Source organism: Delphinapterus leucas, chromosome 1 (assembly GCF_059928025.1).
Source record: "Delphinapterus leucas isolate spDelLeu-1000000601 "Yukka" chromosome 1, BTC_Dleu_Yukka2, whole genome shotgun sequence".
Lineage (NCBI taxonomy): Eukaryota > Metazoa > Chordata > Mammalia > Artiodactyla > Monodontidae > Delphinapterus > Delphinapterus leucas.
In genome coordinates this window covers 91,834,214-91,850,701 of record NC_143129.1, presented here as the reverse complement: position 1 = coordinate 91,850,701, position 16,488 = coordinate 91,834,214, and the positions used below count along the sequence as shown (strand labels likewise).

The 16,488-nt window shown below is 36.2% G+C and overlaps 1 protein-coding gene and 1 pseudogene across 14 annotated transcripts in view; one reads left to right on the top strand and one right to left on the bottom strand.

Moving 5' to 3' along the window:
* Positions 1 to 16,488, top strand: part of CTTNBP2NL (CTTNBP2 N-terminal like) — a 68,050-nt gene that overhangs the window by 16,363 nt on the left and 35,199 nt on the right. For 13 of the 14 annotated variants that reach the window (XM_089917913.1, XM_089917904.1, XM_089917877.1 and 10 more), the window contains one exon: positions 515 to 622. In XM_089917913.1, the coding sequence (XP_089774039.1) occupies positions 524 to 622 (99 nt within the window). In that variant the 5' untranslated portion in view covers positions 515 to 523. Of the gene's footprint in view, positions 1 to 514; positions 623 to 16,488 lie in introns of those variants that run through there. The other variant, XM_089917915.1, reaches the window with a different exon arrangement.
* Positions 8,391 to 12,384, bottom strand: LOC111180029 (small kinetochore-associated protein pseudogene; annotated as a pseudogene).

Sequence of the window (16,488 nt, the reverse complement as noted above, 5' to 3'; positions counted from 1 at the left end):
GAAAAATTTCTCCCATACTCCCACCAAACATTATCTTTGCTCAAATTCATTTCAGCCAGTTTCAGAGGGATCCCACAGTGTTTTATATATAGTTTTGGAATTTAGTTATCTAAAACTGGGATATCTTTTCGTGGTCAAACAATTTTTCATTTAAATACTATTCATTGTAACAACATTTTACCTGAACTTCTAGTGAACAAAATTAGTGATTAATTCTTTCTGAGACCTTCTAGGATGTTTGTATATATGCCTGGAGGAAAAATGATGAAAATTTGATCTTTGTGAATGGTGATGAAATCAATAATTAAAATGAATTTTATTTTCTGTTACTGCTCAGTTTATGATTAACTCAGAAAGTTCTTATTTTTCCATTTAATTATAACCATTTCCTTTCTTAAAGTATTTTCTACTCTAATTGTTGCTCTTTTCTTATCTGTCTCACTTTATTTTTTCTTTAATAGTATCAAATTAATTCTGTCTTCTGAAGATTGTCTGATTATTGTCCTTGTTTTAGACTTTCAGGATGAATCTGGAAAAACTCAGCAAGCCAGAACTCCTAACACTATTCAGTATTCTTGAAGGAGAGCTTGAAGCAAGGGACCTTGTTATAGAAGCTTTAAAGGTATGTTTAAAAAAAAAAGAGAGAGAGAGAGTGGTCATCATATATTTGAAAGCCATATCATTGGTTAACTAGGATATTTCTATAGCCCCAGTTGAAGTTGAGAGGCCTGGGTATATATATCAATACTTGCTATAGCAGCCACCTGTATGGTATGATTTTGGGACACTGATGAAGCCTTTCTGCCTCCACATAGCTCCTTTAGTCTCTCTACCTGATGTCTAGACTTTGAACTTCATTCTTTAGCTTAGTAGCGTTAGCTGTTTCTGAATGCCAACCCCTTAAGAACTTGATGAGACCTGTTTCCTAAAAAATCTATATACACACATATACCATAATTCAGGATATAATATCTGATAGATCAAGGACCCCATTAAGACCGTGAATAGATTCCCTAGATCCCAAATTATAAATCCTTACTTTTTTTCAGTATTTGATATCTGTTAAAATACACAGGGCTGGGGGGTGGTATATGACAACTCTACTTTCCACTCAATTTTGCTGTGAACCCAAAACTACTCTAAAAAAGTCTACATAAAAAAAAAAAAAGATCAAGAGGGCATAACTCCTTTAAAGGATCTTGAATCTTTTACACCTTGGTAAGGATGTTTCCCAATCTGTCTTGAAATCAGATTTGGAGAGGGGAAGAAAAGAGCTTAAGGCTATCTGTGTGAGTAGTAGGAAAATGATACCCCCATAGGTGAGGAGAAATGGCCAAAGAAGATGAGACTTGGGCATGCTGAAGAAAGCATAGTCTCTGCCGAAAACTATTGCTTTTTTGTTTTCCCTTGGAGCTTTGTAATGTGTGATAAGTGATTTCCAGTGGTTTCATTTCTCCGGAGTGCATGAGGCAGTTCCCTTCTGGTATGGGGGTAGAGTCTGACTTATTTTCCTTTTCCCACTTACTTCAGTCTTGTTTTGCATGGTGTCCCTGGGGATCATCCGTTTATGGCTTTGACACATGTCTAGTCACGTGATAAAGTTCATTGCCCGAGTCTTTGCCTGTCGTGCCACTAAGCATGACTGTGTGACCTTGGTAAAGTCATTCAGTCTGTCTGAAACAAAGCTTCCTTGTCTGTATTAAAAAGAAATGATTAACAACTAGTATTTCTGTGTAACATTATAATTTGCATGGCATTACAAATACTCCAACAGTGTAGGATTCATTTCTTCTCTCTTTATTTATATTTTCTCAGTACATATCATGTACCCCATATCCAAGGAACAGTCAGTAGTAGCTAATCATTTGAATTGATGTCTCTAGTGTGCCCTCAACAGTGCCTGACTTTTCAATGACTCCCCTGCCAACATATATTACATAAAAATGTTCCCTCTGCTTGGTGACTCATTTCTGCCACATCCACCGGTCTTCCCCTTTTGTCACTATTGGGGATTTCTCATCATTTCCCTGTACGTCCCTGAAAACTATTCTATTTCTCATAACCCCATCCCACTATTACCAGTAGTCCTAACCTGATTAAACCCAGGACACCCTCCCATTTATTTTCACATGTTTATCTGATCGATCAAGAGAAAAGAAAAAGGATTGAGGAAAGTTTGAGTTCATTCCTAATCCTCACTCCTAATGCCTGTTGTTTTTCCTACTTCCTTCCCTTCTTCTCATCTGAGACCTCTGGCTCTCCTCTCCACAGGAATTATCAGCCTAGACCTGGAAGAGTTCCACTGCCTAGGCTGAACTAGAAAGTGCATTGTTCGTGTCCTTTTAGAGCTCAGAAAGCATTTTCCAGGAGCAGCATTATTATAAATAGCAATCCGATTTTAGAAAACTACAATAGCTTGGCAGCGTGTGTTAAATAAATATCCTCACCTGAGGATCTGTCCCTGTTTACACTGGGACTCCAGGAAGAAGTTTCCTGTAAATATCGCAGTTGACTTATACAAAAACTTTTGGGCCTCAACCCTCTCATAATTGGGGTAGGGGTTGGGGAATGGCTGCCTCTAACAGAAAAATTAGAGGATGACCTTATTTTTCTCTTTGCTTTTTAGCTTTAGAAATGATACAAACCTGTGGAGCTTTATGTTTGTTTTATTGAGCATATAGATGCTCAATAAATAGTTGTTGAACAGATGAAATATATGCCATTGTTTTAAAAGATTGCGATAATATTTCAAAATGAATGTTGTGAATTATTAAATTTTACAGCCTGCCTTATGTGTGCTTAAACAGACTGCCTTCTGGTTTTAATGTTAACAGATGCTAAGGTGCTTGTTGCATATGTTTTCCTAAAAAAAATTTTTTTCTGCGTGAATCCAATTTTAGTTACTTTAGGCAGCTTCTGACAAGTTGAAAGAGCAGCTTGAGAAGCAAGAGCTATAATTAAGAGAGCATTTTGATATAAGATACCATTCAGAATCAGGCACAAGTGTTGTATTTAGTCTGTGCATACAGCCTATAAGTGGTGAAGTTCTCTTCTGAGGTTTAAACTATAGGCAGTTTAGGTGAAATGAATAGCTTCACCAGAAGTAATACATCTTTAAATAGTCTATTGTTAGATAAAATAAGTAGCAGCTGGGGGTCAAAATTGTTTCAGTCCTTTGAGAAAAGCAACTGCCATACCAGATTCTTAAAGTTAAAATGAAATCTTGTTTTATTTGTGGAGTAGGTTTTTGTTTTGGCTTGGGTTTTTTTGTTTGTTTTTGGTTCTGTAGTATGTCAGGATTTCACTGCATTCTTTCTATATAGCTCTTGCTTAGCAACAAACACTTGCTCTTCTTGGACTAATATGACAGCTCACTAATTTTCTTCCTTTTAGTATTCTTTCTTAATTCATGCTTAGTTGATTGAAAAGGTTTTGGTCTTTGTCCTAAATAGCTTTGATTGGTTTTTCCATTATGTTTAAGTAAAAAAAGCTTATCTTTTTTCTCCTTACCTTTAAAAGAGATTTTTCTTGGACATAAAATCTATTCTTTAATCTTGCATCTCTGAACAAAACCATATGGTTCACTGTTGCTGTTAAATAAATAGTAGGTCACATTGGCAAGGGTTAGATTTATATAAGGATGTATTATAAAAGTTCCTGTAATTTGTAAGTAAATCCTACCTATAAAGTTATAATTGTAAAAGAGCTTCATTCATTTTCCAAAATGTCTGCAAAGTTTCAGATTGCAACTACACCCTTGTAGAGCCCCCATAATTCTTTTTCTCCCCAAAATTCTACAGAAGAGTGAGCCTCCTCACTCTTCTGTTGCAGCCTAGACATGTTTGGCATAGAACCAGAGAAGTCAATAGAAAATAATGTAATATTCAGCCTCTTCTGTATTTGAAGTCTAATTGTTACAGAGGCCATTTATACAGTATTTGGTCCTAATTGAACTTTATATAAAGTGATTTTCTATTTTAGGAGGGGTTACATCAGAGAAAAGCCTTCTTCATGAAAGTCTCTCCCTTTGACCTGACCACTTTATGTTCATGAATGAGAACACTATGGGAATCCCTTCCACAGTGAAAACAGATTACATTGCTCATGAACTGTCCAGGGGAGTTTGGGGTGGAATCACACAGTTCAGCAAGAGAGGCCCGGTTCATTAATTCTAAGAAAATCTAGGAAAAGCTTCCCAGCAGGGTCTGACTACTCTAGAAGAAGATGAGGGAACCTTAATTTTTAAAATTTGGAAAATAGATTTGACTGCCAATAAAAAGTCAGATTAAATAGTTTGAGTCTTCCACATTGGGTATATTATATCTGCATGTGTCAGATCTGATGCAGACTACACTTAGCTATGACTAAGTAGAATCTACCCTGTATTAGTATCATTTTATTTTAAAGCATTCTTTAAATTGCTTCTGCAATAATAAATGGTAAAGTATTACAACTTTCACATAGAATTAGCTTAAAGAGTCTTGAATTCCTTTCCACTGATACCTCAGTCATAAAACAGGTATAACTCTTTTAACATCTAGGATATAACTGTTGGTTTTGGCCAAAGGCCATTGGAGAATTCCCCAGGCAAGAAAATTTACAGACAAAAATGTTGTAGACAGGACAAAGTTAGAAATATATTTAGAGTATGAGACTGTAATATTTAACTACTGTGAGTTTTTTAAACAGCCAGAATTAAAAATAAAAATCTAAATGTTACATATATGTCTGTGTTAACAGTAAATGATTTACGTTTGCCAAAAATATTCTTAAAATAATAATGATTATAAGGATCTTGTGGCAGTGCCAAAAATATAGAACAAACAAAAGTTATGGAAGGTGCTGTGGCTCAAGAAAAATACAAATACAAGTTCACTGTAGGTTGAATCTGACATCTGCTCTTGGTCATGGCCTTGTGCTTATTATGGAAGCAGATTATTATAAAGGCTGGTCTGAGATGAGAAAAGTAAAATTGAATTTAGCAAAAAACATGCATTGTCCTATACTAGTAAGCTTGTCAAGTATGTTTGCATTAAAAAAAAAAAAAGATCCATAAATATACTTAAATGTACTCAAAGTTGAAACATTCTTTGTCACCCATAAGCCTGGACCTAACAATTCTTTGACCAAAAAAATGATCCCATTTTGATAGATGTTTTTAGGAAGAGCTTTTAGGATTGGAGTAGGTAGTTTAAATCTTTAATAAACATCACATGAACATAAGCTTATAACTGAAAGAAGTCCAGTTTCTGCATGGATAAGAACTGGGATATTAAGAAGCAAGTAGAACTTTATTTAGGGAATTGAATTATGGGGTTTTTAGATTTACATTCATAGCCTTTACTATGAAACATGTTTTAGAAGGGAATTAATCAGTGGCCATTTGGGGCCAAGTTTTTATGTGTTTTATATAGTTGGAATTGCTGATACTTTTTATTCCTACTCTCTGAGTAATGTGCATACATGAAATCCTAGCTTTTCAAAAAAGAAGCATAAAGATAAGTACTAGGCACTCTACAAAACTATCAACTAGAACATTCAGTTAAGTGTAGCTGTTAAGAGCATGAGCTTTCATATCAGACATACCTAGGTTTGAGCTCTGCCATTTAATTGCTGTGTGATCATAGACCAGTTACTTACCAGGCTAAGCTATATGGTAGAATGGTACAGTTAATCACAAGAATTAAATGAGATAGCACATGCTAATCGACATACTCAGTGCTCATTTACTGTTAGTTATTATTATTAGAACATAAGTTTTAAAGTTCTTCCATTTAGGAACAAAGGTATATTCCATAAAGCAAGATGTACTGATAATATGCTGTCCTTCATAAGAAAGATGAGCATTTTAAACTAAATCTTTGTTATCAGAAGGGCTTGCACTGTAGCTTGTTTCTCTTATGGGAATTGATGGTTTTGAGTTGATCCATCCCCACTCTCACAACCAAAAGCATGTATTTTGAGACAGCTGGCGAGGGTTATGGGTGTACTGTGGGGCATGGAACAGATGTCATACTGCATTCCCTTCTCTCTCTCTTTATAATGAAAACAGGAAATACAGACACTGGAAACTTTTCAAATTGATTTTTTTTTCCATTGATTTCTTTGCTTCTCTATTGCTCGATTTGACATATTTGTTATATTTTGGTTTTTTTATTTCACTTTATTGAGGTAAAATTGACATACAATAACCTGCATATATCTAATGTATACAAATTGATGTTTTGATATACATATCCCACATGAAACCATTACTACAATCAAGACAGTACACATGGGGCTTCCCTGGTGGCGCAGTGGTTGAGAGTCCGCCTGCCGATGCAGAGGACACGGGTTCGTGCCCCGGTCCGGGAAGATCCCACATGCCGTGGAGCGGCTGGGCCCATGAGCCACGGCCGCTGAGCCTGCGTGTCCGGAGCCTGTGCTCCGCAGTGGGAGAGGCCACAACAGTGAGAGGCCCGCGTACCACAAAAAAAAAACAAAAAAAAGATAGTACACATATCCATCACCCCTCAAATTTTCCTTGTGCCCCTTTGCAACCCCTTTAGCTAACCTTCCCCACACACACACCCCCACCCCAAAACCACTAATCCTCTAGAGATTAGTTTACATTTTCTGGAATTTTATATAAGTAGAATCATACAGAACGTAACGTTTTTTTGGGGGCTGGCCTGGTTCTTTGACTCAGCATAATTATCTTGAGATCCATGTTGATGTTGTATTGATAGTTCATTCCTTTTATTACCAAGTAGTGTCCATTGTATGTATGTACCACAGTTTGTTTTGTCTGTTCATCTGTTAGTGAACATTTACGTTGTTTCCAGTCCTGGACGATTGCAAATAAAGCTGCTATGAACATTCATATATAAGGCTTTGTATGGACATGTGCTTTTATTTCTTTTGGATGAATACCTAGAAATGGAATGGAATATGTTTAACTTTTTAGGAAACTGCCAAACTGTTTTCCAAAGTAGTTTTACCATTTACATCCCACCAGCATGTATAAGAGTTCCATTTGCTCCACATCTTTACCAACACTTGACATGGCTAGTCATTTTAATTTTAGCGTTCTGATAGGTATGTAATATCTCATTGCAGTTTTAGTTTGCATTTCCCTGTTGACTAATGATGTTGAGCATCTTTCCATGTGATTATTTGCCATCTGTGTTGTTTTCCTCATAAAATATTTGTTCAGATCTTCTGTCCATTTTTTAAATTGAGCTGTTTTCTCATTACTGAGTTTTGAGCATTCCTTATATATCTGGATTCAGGTACTTTAATACGCCTTGCAAATATTTTCTCCTGGTCTGTGGCTTGTCATTTCATACTCTTAATTGTATCTTTTGAAGAGCATAAATTTTTCATTTTGATGAAGTCCAATTTATCAATGTTTCTTTTATGGATTTTGCTTTTAGTATCACATAACTAAGATTTAGTGTCATATAAGAAATCTTTGCCTAAACCAAGGTCAGAAAGGTTTTCTCCTATATTTCTATAATTTTATAGTTTTAAGTTTTACACTTGGGTCTGTGATACAACTTCAGTTAATTTTGTTATATGGTACAATATATGGATCAAATAAAAATTTTTTTGCATATGGATATTCAGTTGTTCTAGCCCCATTTGTTAAAAAGACTGTCCTTCCTCTGTAGATGGCGTTGGCACATTTGTCACAATCCATTTTCTGTATATTTTGGGGTTTATTTCTGGACACCCTGTTCTGTTTCATTGCTCTATTTGTCTACCTTGATGCCCATACTACATTGTCTTGATTACTGTGGCCTTTTATGAAAGTCTTAAAATTAGGTAGTGTTAATCCTCCAACTTGTGTTCTTTTTGAAAGTTGTTTTGGTTATTCATGGTTCTTGGCATTTCCATATAAATTTTAGAATCAGCTTATCAGTTTTTCTAAAACTCCTATTCAAATTTTAATTGGAATTGCATTGATTCTATAGATCAGTTTGGAGAAAATTCACATCTTAACAATATTGTATTTGCTGATCCATGAACATGGTTACTTCTCTCCATTTACTTAGATCTCTCAGCAGTGCTTTATAGTTCTGATTGTATAGGTCTTTAACATCTTTTGTCAGATTTATCACTATTTCATATTTTTATGATTATTATAAATGGCATTGTTTTAAATGTAAATTTCTGATTGTTTATTGCTGTTATACAGACATGAAATTGAATTTGTATATTGATCCTTTATCCTGCAACCTTCCTAATCTCACTTATTAGTTCTAATAGCTTTTTTATAAACTTCATTGAATTTTCTACAATCATGTTTGCAAATAAAGACAATTTTACTTATTTCTTTCTCATCTGATTGCCTTTCATTTCTTTTTCTTGCCTTATTGCACTGGCTAGAACCTCTAGTACAATGTCAAGTAGAAGTAACGTGGATATCTTTGTCTTATTCCTGATCTTAGGGAGGAAACACTCAGTCTTTCATCATTAAATATGCTGGCTGTAGGTTTTCATAGATGTTCTTCATCAGTTTGAGGAAATGTCCTTCTATTCCTAGCTTGCTGAGAGTTTTATCAGGAATGGATATTAGATTTTGTCATGTGCTTTTCCTGTATTTATTGAGAACTTAATTTTTTTTAAGATTAAAATCTCCAAGGTGTATTGTTTCATAGGTGTTATTACTATCTATACCTTCACCCCATTTATTAAGCCATTTCAGGTAACTTCATGTTCATAAATTTACAATGAGGTTATAGAGCCCAACCAGGATGGGACAGAATGTGTTCCAAGTTACGGGGGGACTGCAGGGCTCCTCAGTGATAGCTCCCGTGGAGCACCTGTGCTCCACTGTTTCTTCCTGCACATCTGAATGTGACCTTTCGGATTCTCTGGCTGTGGCTGATTTAGTCTCCTGATTCTAATCCTGTGCTGCTTTGTTGCATAGAAGGTTGATCCAAGCTTCCAGGCCCCCTCTCTTCTTAGGCCTCAATTATGTACTGTGAGGTTCAGGATAGCTGGCCAATCTGAAGACTGGGAATGCTTGCTTAAAGGAGGAACTGCCATTCCAGCATAAACTGTCCTTAATCCTACAGCAGAAACTGTTTTCATTCTGGGAATGGTGAGTCCTAGAAGATCATGACCAAGAAGCAGATGTCCTAAGGGGCTTCCTCTGAGAGTTTATCCCCAAGAGGGAGCCATGTGGCCACCTGCTTTTTATCACATTTCTAATAGCTGCTCCATTTCCTCAAGCGCTGTTGTAAAATCATTTACTTTACTGTTACATAAGGTCTGTTGTTGCAGGAACTGGGCCCTTTCTTCTTTCATCTTCAGCTTTAGCTTTAAGACCTATCCTGGGTTGAGGCCCTTGCTCTCCAAAACTGCCAAACAGTTGTCCTGAAACTTCCCCAGCAGCTCCACCTTTTAGGTCAGGTCCTTTAGCTCTCCCTGAGTTTCAGTCAACTTTTGGTGCAACTGCTTGTTGATGGCCTCTAAGAGCTGGTTCTTATCCTTGAGCTCTTCCTCTGATTTCAGTTTACTCAATAGTTTGTAGCTCTTCCTGGTGCCAGTGTCTGTAGCTTTAACCTGCCCATTCTCTCGTCTTGGCTTGATGATTTTTGTAACATCGTTAATCTGAACCTCTTGAATGAGGTCTGGAAACATCAGCTTCTTTGGACTTAACAGGAAAAAGGTTCTTAGAAGTGGCTCGAGTTTGTGCATTTGTGGGCAGGCCACTGCTGATAGCACAGAGGAGGGCTGCAGGGTGTACACTGTCTTAACCACTCTGGTCATCATAATGAGGTGGCACTGCTGGGGCCTAGGCACCTGCTGCTTCTGCCCTCAGGCCTCATCTGAGAACTTAATTGGTTTGTATGTCCTTGCTGTTTTTCTGAAATATTGTCTGAAAAAGAACTTCATCCCCTTTCTTATTGACCTTCTCTTAGATCAAGTACATTGATGTGGAGTAACTTTTTCAGCTTTGTTCTACAGCTTTTTAGAAACTAGAATTCTCTAACTTTATAATTTTGTGGAGTAGAGTTTAGTAATTAAATTATTTTCCCAGTGGCAAAAGTTAATTGTAACTTAAAAATCATAAACATTTCCAAAAGAGAAACCCGAAAAAAAACCTCTGCTGCTTTAATGAACTGCTCTCCTTTAAAGCAACTTTTATCCTTTGACTTTAATAGTTTTGATAGTTTATTGGCTTCTTATGATAAATAATTTTTCCAGATAAGGAAAACAACATGTACATTTTTTTCACCTTCTGACAGAATATTATTACCTCTTTCCTAGGAGTAACAAAAGCAGTTTATCTATTTGAAACAAGCTTAACTATTATCTTTTTAAGTTAAATCATTTAAATTGTGTTTTAGTATATCATATCACTAGTCAGGAAATAGACATCAAAATGTACTATTCCTTTATTATTTCCCAGAAAACATTATTTTTCTCAGTGTTAATTTGGACCACAGGAAGAAAATTTATTTTAAAGGAGGCTGTATTTATTACTGACATCCCCTATATCTGAATGCAGCTCCAGAGCCAGTTATTGAAGTATAGGTAGAAATACTGTTATTTCTGTTTTGTGCTTTTGAATAAAAAGAATTCAACATTGGTTTCTTTTATTGAATTTATTAATCTCAGGACACCTATTTATTGAGGAGAGTTGCTGCAGTCTATATGGTTTTATGTGAAAGTATATTTAGAAAAAAAATCTTCTGTAAGTTACTTCAGATTACCCACCAAACATCCCATGATAACATAGTTATATTGATCTAGCTCCAATAAATTCTTTATAAAAAGTAAACTCTTGGTTAATGGCTATATGAATTGGGTGGTACAGCCACATGGTGGACTATTATGTGGCTATTTAAAAATATGATGCAGGGCTTCCCTGGTGGTACAGTGGTTAAGAATCCGCCTGCCAATGCAGGGGACATGGATTCGAGCCCTAGTCTGGGAAGATCCCACATGCTGCGAGCAGCTAAGCCCATGCACTACAACTACTGAGCCTGCGCTGAAGAGCCTGCGAGCCACAACTACTGAGCCTGTGTGCTGCAACTGCTGAAGCCTGCATGCCTAGAGCCCGTGCTCCGCAACAAGAGAAGCCACAGCAATGAGAAGCCCATGCACCTCAACAAAGAGTAGCCCCTGCTCGCTGCAACCAGAGAAAAGCCAGCACACAGCAACGAAGACCCAATGCAGCCAAAAATAAATAAATAAATTTATTTTTAAATATATATATATATATATATGAGGAACTTCTAATGACATGTAGTGTTCCTACAATGTAATGCTAAATTTATGAAGCAGATCATAACATTAAATATATCCGTTAGAATCGAATAGAATAAAATACCTAGGAAATAAACCTACCTAAAGAGGCAGAAGACCTGTATTCTGAAAACTATAAGACACTGATAAAAGATATTGAAGACCACACAAACAGTTGGAAAGATATATTATGTCCTTGGATTGGAAGAATCTGCCTTGTTAAGATGACCACACTACCCAAGGCAATCTACAGATTCAATACAATCACTATCAAATTACCAATGGCATTTTTCACAGAACTGAAACAAATTTTTTTTTAATTTTTATGGAAACACAAAAGACCCCAAATAGCCAAAACAATCTTGAGAAAGAAGAACAGGGCTGGAGGAATCACACTCCCTGACTTCAGACTATATGATAAAGCTACAGCAGTCAAAACAGTGTGGTAGTGGCATAAAAACAGACACATAGATCAGTGGAACGGGATAGAAAGCCCAGAAATAAACCCATGCACTTATGGTCAGTTACTCTACAACAAAGGAGGCAAGAATATACAGTGGAGAAAAGACTGTCTCTTCAATAAATGGTGCTGGAAAAACTGGACAGCTACATGTAAAAGAATGAAATTAGAACATCCTCTATCACTGTACACAAAAATAAACTCAGAATGGATTAAAGACCTAAATGTAAGACGGATACTCTAAAACTATTAGAGGAAAACATAGGCAGAACACTCTTTGACATAAATTGCAGCAATATTTTTTTGGATAGGTCTCCTAGAGTGATGGAAACAAAAGCAAAAATAAACAAGTGTGACCTAGTTTAACTTAAAACCTTTTACACAGCAAAGGAAACCATAAACAAAATGAAAAGGCAGTCTATGGAATGGGAGAAAATATTTGCAAACAATGCAACCAACAAGAGCTTAATATCCAAAATATACAAACAGCTTATACAGCTCAATATGAAAAAAAAAACCAACCCAATCAAAAACTTGGCAGAAGACCTAAATAGACATTTCTCCAAAGAAGACATGCAGATGACCAATAGCCATGTGAAAAGATGCTCAACATCGCTAATTATTAGAGAAATGCAAATCAAAACTACAATGAAGTACCACCCCACAGTGGTCAGAATGGCCATCGTGAAGAAGTCTACAAATTATAAATGCTGGAAAAGGTGTGGATAAAAGGGAACCCTCCTACACTCTTGGTAGGAATGTAAATTGGTGCAGCCACTGTGGAGAACCATATAGAGGTTTCTCAAAAAAACTAAAAATTGAGTTACCATATGATCCAGTAATCCCAGTTCTGGGCATATATCCAGACAAAATTATAATTCAAAATGGTACATGAGGGATTTTCGTGTGGTGCAATGCAGGGGACATGGGTTCGATCCCTGGTCCGGGAAGATCTCACATGCTGTGGAGCAACTAAGCCCGTGCGCCACGACTACTGAGCCCACGCTACTGAGCCCACGTGCCACAACTACTGAAGCCCATGCACCTAGAGCCCTTGCTCCACAACAAGAGAAGCCACCGCAATGTGAAGCCTACACACTGCAACGAAAAGTAGCCCCCACTCGCCACAACTAGAGAAAGCCCGTGCAAAGCAACAAAGACCCAACGAAGCCGAAAAAACAAGGTACATGCACCCCTATGTTCACAGCAGCACTATTCACAATAGCCAAGACATGGAAACAACCCAAATGTCCATTAGCAGATGAATGGATAAAGAAGATGTGAGATATATATATGTGTGTATATATATATATCTCCACTAGATGTATACTCAGCCATGAAAAAGAACGAAATAATGCCATTTGCAGCAACCTGGATGGACCTAGAGATTGTCATACTAAGTGAAGTAAGTCAGACAGAAAGACAGATATATGATATCACTTATATGTGGAATCTAAAAAATGATACATATGAACTTATTTACAAAACAGAAATCGACTTGCAGACATAGGAAACAAATTTATGGTTAGCAAAGGGGAAAGAAAAAGGGAGGGAAAATTGAGAATTTGGGATTAACATATACACAGTATTATATATAAAATAGAAAAAAAACAAGGAACTACTGTATAGCACAGGGAACTATATTCGGTATCTTGTAATAACCTATAATGGAAAAGAATCTGAAAAAGTGTATATATATACTGAATTACTTTGCTGTACCGGAAACATTGTAAATCAACTACAGTAATCAATCAATTATTGTCAGAACAAGTTTTTTAAAAATAAAATAAATACATACTTTAATCTCAATTATAAAGAATAACATATTTATTATCATATATATAATTATATAACATTTGTGTGTGTGCATATATATGTGTGTGTGTGTGTATATATATATATATATATATATATAAATGACTCAAGCAAATAGATTGACATTTGTAGTTTGAATGTGGTTGTCCCTGGGTGTGGAATCATATTATATTTTAATTTTTTTCATTAAAACTTCTGTATTATATATAAATAATTTAAAATCAGAAACATTTGTTTTTAAATAGCAGTAATCTTATACGACAATTTCTTGCTCAATATCTGTTTAGTAAAACTCACTCTAAGAAGGTAACTTAACCATATATTATTTACTTTGTTAGGAAAAGATATTAGAGCTATATAGAACCATAGTTGAATTCTTCCTTTTTTGTTGTTCCTGATATTGTTAATATTATTCTTTTCCAACCCAGTCTAAATGACTGAATTGCCTCTGTCTGAAAAACCTAAGTTACCAAGTTATCCAATAAAAAGATCACAGAGTTTAGGGGGACAAAAAAGAAGGCTGCGATAAAGATATCATACCAGAGTCCAAAGAGCTGTCTTTCAAACTTTTTGTTTTTAACTTCTTTATTGGAGTCTTTCAAACATTTTTTTTAACATCTTTATTGGAGTATAATTGCTTTACAATGGTATGTTAGTTTCTGCTTTATAACAAAGTGAATCAGCTATACATATACCCCCATATCTCCTCTCTCTTGCATCTCCCTCCCACCCTCCCTATCCCACCCCTCTAGGTGGTCACAAAGCACCGAGCTGATCTCCCTGTGCTATGCGGCTGCTTCCCAGTAGCTGTCTTACACTTGGTAGTATATATAAGCCCATGGCAATTTCTCACTTCATCCCAGCTTACCCTTCCCCCTCCCCGTGTCCTCAAGTCCATTGTTTATGTCTGCGTTTTTATTCCTGTCCTGCCCTAGGTTCTTCAGAACCTTTTTTTTTTTTTAAGGTTCCATATATATGTTGTAGCATATGGTATTTGTTTTTCTCTTTCTGACTTACTTCACTCTGTATGACAGTCTCTAGGTCCATCCACCTCACTACATATAACTCAATTTCGTTTATTTTTATGGCTGAGTAATATTCCATTGTATATATGTGCCACATCTTCTCTATCCATTCATCTTTCAGTGGACACTTAGGTTGCTTCCATGTCCTGGCTATTGTAAATAGAGCTGCAGTGAACATTGTGGTACATGACTCTTTGAATTATGGTTTTCTCAGGGTATATGCCCAGTAGTGGGATGGCTGGGTCATATGGTAGTTCTATGTTTAGTTTTCTAAGGAACCACCATACTGCTCTCCATAGTGGCTGTATCAGTTTACATTCCCACCAACAGTGCAAGAGGGTTTCCTTTTCTCCACACCCTCTCCAGCATTTATTGTTTGTAGATTTTTGGGTGATGGCCATTCTGACTGGTGTGAGGTGATACCTCATTGTAGTTTTGATTTGCATTTCTCTAATAATTAGTGATGTTGAGCATCCTTTCATGTGTTTGTTGGCAATCTGTATATCTTTGGAGAAATGTCTATTTAGGTCTTCTGCCCATTTTTGGATTGGGTTGTTTGGTTTTTTTTTTCGATATTGACCTGCATGAGCTGCTTGTAAATTTTGGAGATTAATCGTTTGTCAGTTGCTTAATTTGCAAATATTTTCTCCCATTCTGAGGGTTGTCTTTTCATCTTGGCTATGGTTTCCTTTACTGTGCAAAAGCTTTGAAGTTTCATTAGGTCCCATTTGTTTATTTTTGTTTTTATTTCCATTTCTCTAGGAGGTGGGTCAAAAAGGATCTTGCTGTGATTTATGTCATAGTGTTCTGCTTATATTTTCCTCTAAGAGTTTTATAGTGTCTGGCCTTGCACTTAGGTCTTTAATTCATTTTGAGCTTATTTTTGTGTGTGGTATTAGGGAGTGTTCTAATTTCATTCTTTTACATGTAGCTGTCCAGTTTTCCCAGCACCACTTATTGAAGAGGCTGTCTTTTCTCCATTATATATTCTTGCCTCCTTTATCAAATATAAGGTGACCATATGTGTGTGGGTTTATCTCTGGGCTTTCTATCCTCTTCCATTGATCTATATTTCTGTTTTTGTGCCAGTACCATACTGTCTTGATTACTGTAGCTTTGTAATATAGTCTGAAGTCAGGGAGTCAGATTCCTCCAGCTCCGTTTTTCTTTCTGAAGATTGCTGTGGCTATTTGGGGTCTTTTGTGTTTCCATACAAATTGTGAAATTTTTTGTTCTACTTCTATGAAAAATGCCTAGGGGTTGCATTGAATCTGTAGATTGCTTTGGGTAGTATAGTCATTTTCACAATGTTGATTCTTCCATTCCAAGAACATGGTACATGTCTCCATCTGTTTGTATCATCTTTAATTTCTTTCATCAGTGTCTTATAGTTTTCTGCACACAGGTCTTTTGTTTCCTTAGGTAGGTTTATTCCTAGGTATTTTATTCTTTTTGTTGCAGTGGTAAATGGGAGTGTTTCCTTAATTTCTCTTTCAGATTTTTCATCATTAGTGTATAGGAATGCAAGAGATTTCTGTGCATTAATTTTGTATCGATTAGCTCTAGTACTCTTCTGTTAGCATCTTTAGGATTCTCTTTGTATAGTACCATGTGATCTGCAAACAGTGACAGCTTTACTTCTGTTCCGATTTGGATCGCTTTTATTTCTTTTTCTTTGATAGCTGTGGCTAAAACTTCCAAAACTACGTTGAATAACAGTGGTGAGAGTTTACACCCTTGTCTTATTCCTGAATTTAGAGGAAATGGTTTCAGTTTTCCACCATTGAGAACAGTGCTGGCTGTGGGTTTGTCATATATGGTCTTTATTATGTTGAGGTAACTTCCCTCTATGCCTATTTACTGGAGGGATTTTATCATAAATGCGTGTTGAATTTTCTCAAAAGGTTTTTCTTCATCTATTGAGATGATCACATGGTTTTTCTCCTA